This window comes from Lepisosteus platostomus, chromosome 11 (genome assembly GCF_059453375.1).
Source record: "Lepisosteus platostomus isolate fLepPlt1 chromosome 11, fLepPlt1.hap1, whole genome shotgun sequence".
NCBI lineage: Eukaryota > Metazoa > Chordata > Actinopteri > Semionotiformes > Lepisosteidae > Lepisosteus > Lepisosteus platostomus.
This window is the reverse complement of record NC_142621.1, coordinates 30189095-30204356: the sequence shown is the minus strand read 5'-3', so window position 1 is coordinate 30204356 and position 15262 is coordinate 30189095. Positions and strand designations below refer to the sequence as shown.

General features: G+C 40.0%; 3 protein-coding genes across 3 annotated transcripts in view; 1 reads left to right on the top strand and 2 right to left on the bottom strand.

Annotated features, from left to right (window-relative positions):
- LOC148652387 (uncharacterized) overlaps positions 1 to 15262 on the bottom strand; it is a 77897-nt gene that overhangs the window by 44544 nt on the left and 18091 nt on the right. The window lies entirely within an intron of this gene.
- Positions 677 to 14733, top strand: LOC148652389 (nardilysin-like). Its single transcript, XM_088597612.1, has 9 exons — positions 677 to 802; positions 2605 to 2818; positions 3285 to 3407; positions 4303 to 4360; positions 4535 to 4608; positions 5488 to 5557; positions 6180 to 6257; positions 6825 to 6945; positions 13583 to 14733. The coding sequence occupies exons 1-9, from the start codon at positions 677 to 679 to the stop codon at positions 13634 to 13636; spliced, it is 918 nt and encodes a 305-aa protein (XP_088453738.1). The 3' UTR covers positions 13637 to 14733.
- The window catches only part of LOC148652388 (ras-related protein Rab-3A-like), a 16022-nt gene continuing 14495 nt past the window's right edge, over positions 13736 to 15262 (bottom strand). The window contains exons 3-4 of the mRNA XM_088597611.1: positions 14868 to 14986; positions 13736 to 13964 (exon numbers count right to left, since the gene is read on the bottom strand). Coding sequence (XP_088453737.1) covers positions 13736 to 13964; positions 14868 to 14986 — 348 coding nt within the window. The remainder of the gene's footprint in view (positions 13965 to 14867; positions 14987 to 15262) is intronic.

Below are 15262 nucleotides of genomic sequence, written 5' to 3'. Positions count from 1 at the left end.
ACTTGGTCCTTGTAGTGGCAGGGTCCAGCTGATTTTTTTCTTTTTAATAATAGTCATTCTACCCGGTTTCAGGTTTCGGCCTTGTTAAGATTTCAGACGCTACGACTGCTTCTTGGCCATAGTTCTTTTCGCGCGGAGTTGGGTGTGAGGAATGGATGTTATAATAAATGAATGAATAACTGGTACAGTGTGGTGGCTCTGTGGCTAAGGACCTGCGCCTGTGGCTGAAAGGTTGCCGGTTCATAGCCTGCGGCTGGCAGAGAAATCCTATTCCGTTGGGCCCCTGAGCATGGTCCTTAACCCCAACTGCTCCAGGGGCGCCGTATAAATGGCTAAGCGTGCACTCTGACCCCAAGCTTCTCTGCCTGTCTGTGTGTTTCTTCCCACAGCATTTTGCAAAAGAAAAGCAAAAATCCTCTGTTTTGCTTGTTTTTTTTAATGTAGGCTTTCAGTACTTTGAAGCCAGTGCCAAGGAGAACATCAGTGTCAGACAGGTGTTTGAGCGCCTGGTGGACATCATCTGTGTGAAGATGTCCGAGAGCGTGGACACCGACCCTGCGATGGTCACTGGAGCCAAGAACACCAGGCTGACCGACAACCCTCCCCAGCTGCCCCAGAACTGTGCCTGCTAACCTCCGGCTCTCAGCTCCCCTGCCCAGGTCACCACTTCATAAGCATGCCTCTGACCAGTAAGTCCAAGAGCACTGGGAGCGGTTCTGCCCAGCCGTCCAGCACGGGTGTGCTTGACGACGCCAAGCGGCAGCAGGAGACCAGGGAGCCTCCGGGGATAACGGCGGTGGAGGCGAAGACAACAGGGGCGACCCCGACATTGTCAAATCGCTGAGTGACCCCAAGCAGTCCAGGTGAGCTGCTCGTGTACTCGACACGTCATGGGGAGTCGGTCACAGTTTTTGTGCAAGACTTCCTAACCCATTCCTCAAGTCCGCTTACTTTTCGGGGGTGCGGTGTGCCATCCAAAGTATTTAAAAGAATTCTCGCGAAATTGATGACATTATTTTCTGGTGATTTGACCAGACATGCAGTCACAACGAACACCCGATTCTTTGAGCAGCTCAGTTGATTAATTTTAACAGTTACTAACAGCTATTCCACAGTTCAGAAAATCACAGCTCCCGTAGTGTATGGGTGCAAACCTAGATGAAGTCAGAGGCTGTGCTGGATAAACTCTTCAGTATTTCATATTGAATATTGCATGTCTTTTAAGGATGTTTTGTTAACTGTCCACGAATAGTCCTGCGAATAAAGGAATGATTCTTGAAATCGGAGGACACCAAAATTTACGTCTGTAGCTGTATACATGTAAAAATAGTTAAAAGCCATTTTTTAATAGATATATTAAGCCTAAATTAACCAGAATCACAAATACATGAGGCAGAGTACCAAGATTGCATATGAACAGGATATTGTCCTGTAACTCAAAACTGGGTATGAGCAGTCAGCTGTTAATGTGTATGTAATGTTATACCACTGTTCAACAAGGATAGTCTCAAATGTCCAGGCATGTGTGGATCATCTGAGTTTACATTGCATAAATGATACTGGCATAGCTTTTTTTCCCTAAGCTTTCCAGCTTACTCACATTTAGGAGTGTCAAGTGTAACATACTTCCGAGTCCTGATTTCTCTCATTTCAACTTCATTTCTAATGGTGTAATAAAAACACAAACTGTTCTCAAAGGTCCACTGTATTTAACAGCTCCCTATTCACTTCGTAAACACTTTAAAACTGTAATGCTTTAAACAGTCTATATACATTTAATTTTGTGAGTCAAAAATATTTCTTGGGGTACTGGGGAAATTTAATTTGCTGTCAGGGGGAGTAGAAAGATTGTTTCAGTTTCTTATTGTTATGGACAGGCTGGTAACAGATACTTGGAAAACTGAATTCTCCTTATAGTATTTTGTCAGGATCTAAGCTGTTCTGTATTTTCTCATTTGCATGCCACTTGCAATCATTATGAGAGAGCTGGTGTTTTTATTCTTTTGACCAGTTTTCACATTAGGACTTATTAATCATCATTGTGAAGATAAAACTCTGCCAGCATGGTACTGATGATAAAAACACATCCTTCTGACCCAAAGATTTCCACTTATGTGTGGTTATACCCCTGTCCATCAATGCGTCTTGCTTTTTTGAAAGCATAGGTCTCTTAAAGAGTCTCCAGTTGGAGAACATGCACAAAGAGGCTGTGCATTGCAAACATAGTTAGTGCTGTACTGCACTCTGCATATAGACCTGGAATCAATAAAACCCACATAAAATTAAAAATCAGTTTTACATATTTCCAGGACCAGTCAGTCAAACTTGACTCATTAGGTACGCATGAATAATTCAGTCACTTTCTTTTGGCTAGTAAATCATTTAGTTATTTCTTCCCACAGAGTGCTGGCTAATTCAACAGTTTCTCAGTTTGAATTTTAACCTTTTCCATCAATGTCATTCTCTTTCCTGCCAGAAAACAGCTCCCAAATGACCTACTGTATTAAGCATTGCCTGGCTAGCCCCGATGCAGTGGTAGCAATGAAGCTTTGAAATCTCTTCTCGGGCCTGTGATGCTTTGTTTTCTGTTCTTGATACATACAGCTGAACAACAGGCTGAAAGCTCTCCTCATCTCAGATCTAACCAGTGTGGATGGGAAGGCATCCCAATCAGAAGACGAAGATTCAGAGAAAGAGGAGAGTGAGGGTGAGGAGGAGGAGGAGGAAGAGGAAGATGACTCTGGGGAGGGAACCGAGGAAGAGTCAGAACACGATGAGGATGAGAAGGACAGCGATTTCGAGGAGCTGGTGGAGGAATGTGACGTGAAAAAAAAATGCACCTCAGAAAAACAGGTTCATATACAAGTAACACTTGTACAAGCTCTAAAAAGTGTGTTATTGCCATATTGCTGCAACATCTTTTGCCTGCTCATAATCATAAATATATATTATTAACATTAACTGATCACCACACAATGCAAATTTGTGATTTGTAAATACAAATTGAAATATTTTTTAAATATGGATAAAAGCCTAAAGTATCCAGCGGCTGTTACTGGCTTATTTCAGAGTTCGCAGCCTGGAAAACTAGAAAGGGAATTTTTTCTTTTTGTTTCACTCTGAAAATCAAGGGTATTGTACGTTTCATTATGAGAATTAGTTATACCTGGAAACCTTGAAATTTAGCCACAAAACAAAGTTGTTAAAAGATATTTGCTGCCATGGTGGAAATGTTTTTTTTTTCTTTCTGTGGCAAATCTGTTTTTTCTGGTCTGTGTTTTTAGTGAACGCTCAGACTCTGAAGCATGAGCCCCGAGAGAAGAACATCGACACCTACGCGCGACTGAAGGAGTTCTGGCAGCGACACTACTCTGCCCACTACATGACCCTGGCAGTGCAGTCTAAAGGTGACGCCCTGCTGGGGGGGGTCTTGAGGGTGCCAGAGGTTTGAAAAATGGATGTCAGGTCACCCTTTTGAGTCTTAGCTGAGTTTTTTTTTGTTGTGCCAGTGTTACACATTTTAGATATATCTGACCTGGGCTGTGCAGTTAAGAGGTAAAACTGGCTGGATTGCATTTTCAATGTTGCCTCAGGTGCAGTTGATCTTGGAAATGATTGTGGCCCATCTAAGGTCAAATGGGATCCTAGCAAGAGTGTAACAGTTTAGAAACAGACTCATTTTCCTTACCATGAATAATAGCTATGCATATGCAAGGTTTGTCAGAGATGACCTGTGCTTGAAATTGGAATTTTGAAAGATGTGCAAATGAGTCAATCCAGTTTAACTCTTTTCAGTTGTGCTACTTAATTTGTAGTCATGTTTTTAAAATAAAGATTTCTGGGAAAAAAGTAATTATAACTAAGGTCTTGATTCATGCAGATCAGTACTATGGTACCACCTTGTACTGAGAGAGTATTTACATGTCTGCAGTTGTACAATATTGAAAGATTTGAAAAAGTGGAAGAATAAAAGAGATATTAAATCAAGTGGATCCTGATGTACAAGTTGAAGTATTATATTAAATGACATTTAACACCTCCATTACTGGTTTATTCAGTGCTGGAACAACTTCATAGTTAAGAACCGTTTCTTTTAAGTGAGAGTATCTTTTTACTAGCACAAACAAACCATTCTATGAAATAGAACAAGTAATAGCTTTATTCCATGCTGAAAAAAAGAAGAAAGAGAACAAAACGTTTCGGCCGTGGAGCCTTCTTCAGGTGTCATTCTATGAAATATATGTCACTCTGCGTTTATATTGAGCAGTTGTAAGGATTACTCTATTCTCTACTGTGCTGCAGAGACCCTGGACACTTTGGAGGCCTGGGTGAGAGAGATCTTCAGCTGTGTTCCTAACAAGTGAGTCTCTGCTGCAGTAGTTGCACATTTGAGAGGGTGTTTGAGTACACTGCGGCATGTGCTGTCCAGTCTCAGGGAGAGGTGGAGTAAATCGGCTGTCTCGCTGGGCACAGTATCTTGGTTGTCTGTTATTTTGCATGTGGTAACTGATTGTTGCTTTTGCTTTGGTTTCAGTGGCTTGCCTAAGCCAGACTTCTCTCACCTCCTAGACCCGTTCGAGACTGTTGCCTTCAACAAACTCTATAGAGGTGGGTGTGGTGAGAAGCTTTTGTGTTTGAGTGGGTCCACACTGTCCCACTGAAGTAAGGTGGTCAAATACAGTATGTGGCCCGTAGGCCAGGTCCAGCCCAGTCTGCCAAGCCCAGTTTGTCCATCCGCCAGGATTCAGTTTGCGTCTTGTCTGTGCCGCTTAGCCCACACACGAGGCAGGCATCCTCAGCGATGTTTCTGTATCAGTCTTGCAAAACACACAGCTGGTGGTTCTCTACCTCTATCCCCTTGCACTAATCCTTTTCGATGATGTCACAGATCTTGTTGACAGGGGCATGTCTTCGCATGAAAGCGTGAGACCTGTACACTGTCTTCATCCAAACCTTTCCAAAATTTGGAGCATATTCAGCGACTGCACTGCCAGTGGTCTCGCTGAAACTGTAGCTAGTAGTTTGGAGCTAGTGTTTTTAATGATCCCATTAAATGGATCCCATTTAATGGGTTTTTAATGATCCCAGGAGGAGATTTTTCAACATAGTATCAAAATGAGGGCTTTGTCTTTTGTTCAGTAACATACTTACCATGTTGTGTGGTTCAACGGCAGTCAATTGATATAAAATTTGTATTTGTTGAAGTGAATGGAAAGTCGACATGCAAGAGCTCATTTGTTCCTCTTTTATAATGAAAACCATCTGTCCTGATGTTGTCTGTGCACTTTTATTTAAAATTAAGGTAAAAGTGGAAGTGGCCAGTTCAGATTTGGCTAATTTCCAAACAAATGGTGGTGGAATATTACTATACCTGTGGTTTGATGGAAGGGGTGCTGATTTATCGGACTTGCTAGTGAGCTTTTTAATGTGGAGGGCGAAAGCCCTGTCATGGTGCCTGTCCTGAGACTGTGTGTGACTGTCTTGCAGTGGTGCCTGTGAGGAAGGTCCACGCTCTCACACTCACCTGGGCTCTGCCTCCGCAGGAGAAGCACTACAGGTGTGTTTCTGAACCCCACCCCTGCCATCACTGATGCTGCAACACATCGAAACAGGCTGATATTGTTTACCATGGCCCCCACCTCCCATCTCGTATGCTGTCCTTGTCAGAGGTCTTGTTGAGTGCTGGTTCTTTACGATGATTTTTTCCAATGTCTCAAGCAAGTGAAGGTGAACTACTTTTTCCCCAAAAACAGGCTTCTTGATGCTGCATGTGGTTAGTGTTGTAGAGGATGGAACAACCTCCTCAGCCATGCTGTTAAAGCCTATACTCTGGCTTCTTTCAAGAAACTGCTGGATGAAGTCCTGAGAGCAGCTTGTGGCTAGATATGTCAAATAACTTCATGACATTTGTAAACTGTTCTTATTTTCTGTTAAGTTTAATGATTGGTGGTCTAGGACCATTTTAAAGGCGTCATACTGGTTTTTTTTACTCCTTTTAGAGTAAAGCTGAAGTATTTACAAGAGTAAATTGACAATATTGAGAAATATGATCTTGTGGTCAAATCATTGAGTCTGTTTTTTAAAAGTCAGAATCATTCCTTCCGTTTCAATTTCCCTGAAAGCTGAGCATGTTAAGAAGAGCACTCCTGAGCTGTTTTGCTGTTGTGTCTGTCCTTTAGGGTGAAGCCTCTGCATTACATTTCCTGGCTGATTGGCCATGAAGGCACTGGCAGCATCCTGTCCCTGCTCAGGAAAAAGTAAGTGAAAGGTCCTTCGGCGTCATCTTATGTAGTTGAGATTCCTTGCATACTTCAATTACCTGAATTCAAGTTACTTTTTACTTCCTAGTATGAAAAATATCAGCTGGTGTTAAACCCCTTCCCTTCCTGCACTGAAATGAACATAAAGAGGTAAAACATAAATTGCTTTTAAAACTGCTCCAAAATGCCAACAAAATGTGTGCTCCACTGCGTTTTCTAATGAAACTTTAATGTGAATCATTCGATTCTAGTGATGATGGTGCAGGCATCCTACACCCTTTCCCGTATGGCTGGTGGATGGATATCTAAATAGAAGTTTTGAACTAAGCAGTAGGAATAGCAGCAAATGAAGAAGAGCAATACAGGTTTGAACAGAAGACCTGGCCAGTGCCTCAGTTTTGGAGTTCATTTTTACACCTGTTTTAACTTGCAATACTCCAGGAATGTGGGAAATTGTGATAGTAAATTAAGCACGAATGTTTTTAATTGATTTTGTGCTCAGTATTTTCCGAACAGTGCAGTAGACTTGACCAGATGAGAACAGTTTGTGGTTTGTTCCTGTAGGTGTTGGGCTCTTGCTCTGTTTGGGGGGAACAGTGAGTCCGGCTTCGATCGGAACACCACATACTCCATCTTCAGTATCTCTATTACACTGACGGATGAGGGCTATCAGAACTTCTACCAGGCCAGACTCGCCTGTGGGGGGTTGGGGTGGGCAACAGTGGGACTGATAGTAATCGTACCCAATAGCAAAGCTGAAAAAGGCAAATCATCTGGGTGGACTGCTCAAATCACTGAATTTTGTGTTAAATTATAACTACTATCATTTACAGTTCAGTATTTCATGGTGTACAACTGTGTGATTTTGTGTCTTTCTAGCTGTGAAGGTAAACCAGATACTGTTTTATTTAACACGCTCTCCCTCTGCTTCTGGCTTTTGGACCAAAGATGTTTAAGATTCTGCACAGTGTGCACATGCAGACCATTTTTACTTTTTGTCTGCCACATGGCAATTTAATATTTACCATACTCCATATTGTTTATGATCTCTCAGAAGAAGTGGTTGTTTTTCGTTTTTATTCGTTTCAATCATTTTTTGGATTGTAGCTCAGCTAGATATTTTTTTAGGCTAAATTGTAAAATGGCAACTGATGCAATTACACCCACTCCTGAGTCTTTGTAAGTCTTCATGTAATCCAAATTTGACAAAAGTCAGAAGCGACCCCTTTCTTAAATGTTGCATAAACACAGGTGGAGAATTACTATTCATTATATTGCAGCCATCCTCAGGTAGTTGCCCTAGCTGTGTCTACAAGAGGTGAAGGAGGGACTGGAGAGCAGAATTGCAGACTCACCAGGGTTTATTGTCGTTGAATGGTTAACAGATGTATGTGCTGATCATAGAGGGGTTAGAAAGCAAGAGACCCAATGTAATAGCATCTAGCAGTCCGTGTGGCAGTGAGAGAGGAAATGTCCATCCTCCCCCTTTATATCAATGGAGAGGAAAATAACAAAGGAAAAAAACATTTTAAAACTCTTTAATTGGAATAATATATATATATAAAATAAACAGCACAGTTAATAAAGTAGAGAATGGAGAGAGAGAGAAATACCTTTTAATGAATTTATACATACAGATGCAGCCATTCAAAATGCGCGGGCGATACCGCATTATTTTCCGGTACGCTGTACGCAGTCTACTGCGAGTTACCGGTAAATACCGCGAGTTACCGGTAAATACTGCTAGTTACCGTAAATTCTCCTATAATACCGCAAGCAAAATAATAGTATCCGGAATTTCCACAAGGTGGAGCTAATAAAGCTCAACCTCTCATGTTTGAGCTGTCGCCATCAAAGTCTTTAATGAAGATATTACTAATAGTATTAATAATGAATGACCTTGGACAAGCTGTAAGTGTAAACTCAAAGTATTGCCCTTGTCCACATTCTTTTTTTCATTGACCATCTTTGTAAAAGTAACACCACTCATGCAAAGTACAGTAATTTTTGAGAATCGATTCACCATGCCTTTCACATGCTCATAAAAGAGATTGATTTAGGAACATAAACATATTACCGTATGCAAACTGTACTGTATACAGTATGTATATGTATATTTAATGTCTTAACTGTGCCCGTTTAAGTATTGAATATTTATATGGAATTTTACCACTGAAGGGAAATCTTAGTAGCTGAGCATAAAAAGAATAGGAGCATACTGCAACGCGTGTGAAGGCCATAAACGATATTAATTTTGGAACTTAAACATACAGTATATGGCTGGTCTCGGTACTTTAAAGAAAACATACACGAAACTTGGTTTCATTATGACCAGAATCGGTCTTGAGATATTTTTAACTTGATTTACAGTATTTGAGAGGTACAGATGCAGCCATTCAAAATGGGTGGGGTATTTCGCGGCATACCCCAGTGGGCGTGTCGCGGTATCACGCGGTATCACGCGGTTTCACGCAGTATCACGCAGTTAATCGCGTCATTTGACGTCATGCCGGAAACTATCTGGAGTCACCTTGTAAAACTGCCAGGGGGAGCTTAACCTCTCATGTACAGCATTTGAGCTCTTAATTTTGAACTGTGTATTACAGCATGTTAATCATCAGTCATTAAAATGTTGGTATATTTTATGAAAGCAAGATTGCTCAGTTGGACAAAAGTACACAACCTACCTTTATCAGAAATATTTATGCATCAAAGCCTTTACCGAAGATATTACTAATAGTATTAATAATGAATGACTTTGGACAAGCTGTATACTCAAAGTATAATTTCTTTAGCACATTTGTACAAGCACTTGGAATCTGTCCAAGCCATACTTTGTCAGGCATTTTGTTTTACTTCAACAGGCATAAAAACTCCCTTGCTTTTAACAGGGCGTTTCATAATTTCTAACTACGAAAATGATTTAAAATGCGACACTTATCATTCAACTAGAGCTCAAAATATCACAAGGATCCTCAAGAGCAAAGCAAAGACTGTATTAAAAGATACTTGTATGAGATCCATGAGAATCCAGGCTTTTTTATCAACGCTTTATTTTCCGTATACCAGATTTTTATGGAACCACTTCAGAAGGGTGTCAGCCAGTCAGATTCCAGGAATCGGTACTTTAAAGGAAAAATACACACTGGTATTCCATTTCTCCCTAACGATTTTAAGCATCAAAGTATTTAACTAGCATGTGAAATAGCGTGTGAAAAAGTGGTAGTTTTAAGCTTTTCTGCTAATATAATATGGAATCGCGTATCTAAAGAATTTAATAACGATATGATTATATTTATGTTCTGCTTCCTGCTTCTATTGTGTGTGTGTGTAATAGAGTAAATTTTTATAGAGAAATGGAGGCTGGACAGTATGCGTTACAATATAAACATTTATATTGATTTAAATCGTGTTTTGATTTAAATCGCAAACGCGTGTTTAATTATATGTGTTTTTTTAATCATAATCAGGCTAATGCAACATAAATTGATACAGTATCTTTGTCTTCTAAGTATCTTAATAAATTTTCAGCATAGCTTTCTACCCGTTTAGATTTACATTTCTTGGGATTTTGGGATCAAACGTGGAAGGATTAGATTGTTATCGTTTTTATTTTTCAAATACGTTTTAGAAAAGTGTAATCTATACCTGCCCAGACTGTACGCCTTCCTAAACCCCGCCTTTCACTCCTGTCCTGCTCTTCCCCGCGCACCCCAGCCGGGCGCTCTTCGGCCTCTGCCCGGGACGAATGTATATTTTGATATTTACACCCGGCGCGGCACCGAGGGATTTATAACTGCATTTATAACTTAGTTTTTAAAATTAGTCAAGCAATATGAAGCATCTCCTTTTACTTTTAAGTCCCTTAAATACATTGAGCACAGCTTTCTCACCACTTAAGATTACTTTTTGATACCATCCTTACACAAAGCAGAAACTTTCCGATGACATACAGTACAAGTGGAAAGATTACAGATTTTAATCGTCTTTAATTTTGTTACGTTATACGTTTTAGGAATGTTTCATCTAAACAAACACCACAAAACTGTTCTCGATTGTATTTCTGAATGTTATGTTACACCTACAGTAGTTCACTGCTTTAAATACATTACATACGAATTAAGAAAGTTAGGTGTAGCACTTTAGATCTTTTTTTCTGAACCAGGGAAAATCTGATCATGTTTCTCTATAACAATAATAAAAAACTTTATTTTACATATCACCTTTAAAAGTGGCATCTCAAAGCAATACAGTAGATGGAAAAACAGTTAAAGGTTAAACATTAGAGGCTTGCCACACCCGGACTGTTAAACCAACGCATTAGCACGTTAAGCCCATTGAGGACCCGGGCGCAATAGTTGTTTTGTCCCTTGATTTACTGATCTGCATTAATTATGGAAATCGAGTTCCTGCTCTTTGCAGACGACCTGGTCCCGCTGTCGCCCACAGAACAGAGGCTGCGCCAGAACCTGGCACTGCTGGAGCAGCACTGTCAGACCTGGGCGCCGACAGTCAATCTGGACAAGACCAGAGTTATGGTTTTCCAGAAAAAAAGCCAGACCTCAGGGAAACAGGTACAAATTCACACTTAACAACACATTAACACCTAACAACGGGAGCAGGGACGAATTAGGCCAGTACCCACTATTGTTAAACATACAGAAAAGAATATTAAAGTATTGAATATTAGTATTGGCTTTAGTATTAGCCATACAGAACATTAAAGTGCCCCTTTTCCATTCAGCGGGTGCCTGAGCCGCTGTGTCCTATCTTCTGACAGTTGCCGTTGTGAATGTCTGTAGAGTGTATCTTATTTTTAGTACTATATTTTTGTATTATATTCCCTATTAATCAAACTCTAAGAGTATGTATCGGCTTGTCCCCTCCTCCCGCCCTTCTCTGTGTACAGTAGAGCCTCCTGTCCAGCCAGCACATGTCCACAGACATTCACAACAGCGACATATCATAAAACGTTTGCACATATAGTTAAATTATTAGTTGTTTTTCAGGAAGTTAACAAAAACACTTGAATTACTTATCCAGTCTCTCGAAATAAAGTTATTTTTCAAGCAATGCAACAAACGTCGGGCAATGTGTTTTTTTTAATCCAACATTGACAGCCACATCTTAAATCTTGTCAGTCAGCTCTTTTTTCTCTATTTGAATTGTGGCTTACACATCGCACGACTTTAAAAGCTAGAAAGACAGGTTTCGATTCACATTAGCTGGCGAGCCTTGTTAACAAAAAAACTAATAATAATGTAACATGCCACTGTTTGTTCATGAACAAAGTTATACTGAGATTTCCTTAGATACGCGATTAAAAAGAAAAATAAAAAAAAATTTGAATCCCCGGCGGAACACATTCCATAAGAATCAGCGCTTTTACAGTATATATCGCCTTTAAAGGTGGCTTCTCAAAACGCTTTACAGGATAAAAACAACAAGAACAGCAACAACAACAATATTGTATTTCATTGCACTTTGAAAACCAAGTAATAACTTAACTATATGTGCAAACGTTTCATATGTTGCTGTTGTGAATGCCTGTGGAGTGTATCTTATTTGCCTTGCGTCCTGGTTATCTCGCTCGCCCTCCCCCCCTCTCTCCCTCAATTCAATTCAATTCAAGGTGTTTTATTAGCATGACAGATGGGTACAATCAGTGTTGGGTATTTACTTTGCTTTGAGATTCCACTTTTAAAGGTGATATATAAAATTTTGACTAAAATAAATTGTTAGAACTGGACAGGCGAGACGTTTATCCAGAGAGCGAGTGATCAGAAAAAGGAACAGCTGTTACACCCAGGTTTTACGCTCTCTCTCTGTTGAATGAATGAAAGCAATTTATTAAAAACGTGTTTGCGTTTGTCTGGGTATTTACTTTGTAATCTGTGGTTTACATCTACTGTATTGTTTTGAGATGCCACTTTTAAAGGTGATATGTAAAATAAAGTTTTTTATTATTGTTACAGAGAAACATGATCAGATTTTCCCTGGTTCAGAAAAAAGACGATTAAAATCTGTAATCTTTGCACTTGTATGTCATTGGAAAATACAAGTTTCTGCTTTGTGTAAGGATGGTGTCAAAAAGTAATCTAAGTGGTGAGAAAGCTGTGCTCCTCAAAGCCCTTTACAGGATGAAAACAATAACAACAATAGTGGCTGGGCAAACGATTTTTTTTTATAGAAATACAAAATGAGATACTGTATAATGATGTGCATGAACAAAGTTATACTGCAATTTTCCTTAGATACGCGATTTAAAAAAAAAAAAAATTTTTGAATCCCCGGCGGAACACATTCCATAAGAATCAGCGCTTTTATACAGTATATCGCCTTTAAACACATATATTTAAACACGCGTTTACGATTTAAATCAAAACGCGATTCAAATCAATATAAATGTTTATTTTGTAACGCATAGGTGACTATTCATTGTTATTAAAAAGACTTAAATTCGATCATGTTGTGATATTTAGAAATATAAATTTGTTTGGTGCGAGGGTTTATTTAATCTCTGACCAAGGGAAATGTTTCATTTTTTCAAAGAAATGTTTGTTAAAAAAAATAAAGTCATACTGTAGTTCCATGGGATTCGATCACAGACCGTGTGACATGGAAGTCAGGAACCTAACCCACAGCGCCACCGGCGCAGTCACATGCTGAGGGCTGAAAAAGCACTACAGAAACATTATCGACAGACAACGTACAGATTTGATAAAGCTATAAAATAATGTAATTAGGCACAGAAGAAGTTTACAGCACAGTACAATAATAAATGCTGACCATGACTTTAGAAGCATAAATTACCTTACACTCAATTTAAACACGAGCTGTCTTTAGCCCTCTAAGCTGGTTCATACAGAAATGTAGAGAACCAGGCTCAGAACACACAGCTTCATTAGCGAATACATACAGTATGCGGGACAAGTGGAGAAGACGTTTTACAGTGGATGGATTTTTAGAAACATCCCATCAGTGAAGTCAACTCCTAGGTAACTGTCGTGTGGATAGTTTCACAAGAATCAGACAAAGGTTTAAGCATCGCTTGTTCTAGATAAAACTGCACAAAAAAACAACAACCCATAATGTACTTCTTTGCGGCTCTGTTTGCCCAAATCATATATTCACAACGTGAAATTAGAAAATAATATTACGTAACCAAAATCTGCAATATGGAAACAGAACCTGTGTAATTGTTGACAGATGATGTACTCGTAACATTTTTACAAGACGAACTACAACATTTAAAAAATGACTTACTACTACATTACAATGTGAGTATATGTTTACCATATTTTCATTGTCCCGTCAATCAGATGGAGCTCAGCAGACACGCTTATACTGGACAGCAATGTTACAGACTGGTCTGATGCCCTCACAGCCACCCCATCCACTGAACAATGAAGAAGCCGGAAAACCGTGACGAGTTGCCAAAAACTGGACAAAGCCAGTCGGTTTCCTGTTTAAGTTTAAGGAGTTTCCATCCTATTTATTTCTCTGCTTCTCCTAACTCTTGTACTAGGAGGGTCTGACAGCTCCCACAGGAGTTTACCCAGCTGTCTCATGGACCTACCCAGCTGGTCAGCCAGCTGCTTGCCCTTGTCTGCTGGCACCACTCGCTCATCATCCATGTCGCACTTGTTGCCCACCAGGATGACCTGGGCATTGTCCCATGAGTAGGTCTTGATCTGGGTTGCCCTAAGAAACACAGAAGAAACATACAGTACATAGTAATGATGTTCAGTGGTTATGGAGGAGTACATCATTACTCTATACAGAAACTGCTAGGTCGCAAAGCACTATGGGATATCCCAAAATTTGGAAACTAAGCTTTGTTTCTCCCCTGTGAATTAAACTGACTCCAGATGTATTGTGGAATACCGAACAGAACATTCCACTCAGCAGCTAAGGAAGCCTGTGACAGTTCCCGTTAAACCTTCAAAAGAACGCCAGTCCAGCCAGTTGTGCATCTCATCGGATCTCAGAAACTAAGAAAGGCTGAGCCTGGTCAGGACTGGACGGGAGACCTCGAAGAAAAACAAGAATGCTGCTATACAGTACGTTGTGTAGATTGCCCAATAAGTGGTGCTCTTTGTTTCTGGACAAGGACTTCCAAAAGCAATATCACAATGTTTTGTAACAGGGGACACTACACATGCAGGTGAGGCATTAAATAAAGTCATTGTACCATGGTACACTCCTAAAATCACTAGTTTTAGCCAGTGTCCTAGCTAAATTCTACTTTGGCGTACTGAATTAAATCCCCCTGAATTAAGTTAGTGGAGCAATTTTCTCACTTCATTTTTTCTATTTCAACAGTGGATGAAAGGGGTCGCTTTCTATATGTAATAGGGTGAAAAGTGTTATATAGTATAATCCAATTAATTAATTAGAACTGAAATGTTATGCAGAGACAGTCTTAAAGAGTGGGAATTGCGCTTCCAATATAAAAGTGTTTAGAAAACGAGGATTACCTGTTATTTTAGTGAAATGGAACACAACACTTGTATTGCTTTGTATCCTGAAGTTTTTCGTTGAACTTTTTTGCAGCAGCCCGATAAATATCTGAAATACTGCCTTGGACACTTGTGTTATACCTACCAGTCCTGCACGGCATTAAAGGACTCCTCATTGCAGATGTCATACATGAGGATAAAGCCCATAGCACCCCGGTAATAGGCTGTTGTTATGGTCCGGTACCGTTCCTGCCCTGCAGTGTCCTGAGGAAATCATAAGGTGAGCATGAGTTAAAGACAGTAAAATTCCTTTGCCCCCGCCATGGAAATATTGTACTGTAAATAAGACAGGAGTACGGGTTAAATCGTACAAGCTACAGAAAAACTGAAGCCCCACAGCTCGATCCTTGGCCTGGGGTTTTTGTAGCAATCCACACAAGGCTTGATGGAATCTCTTCTCTCCACTAAAAGGTTGTGAACCACTTTTAGTAACCAATCAGGTTACTAAAGTGAGAAAATATTATTTTAAAAGCAAAGCTT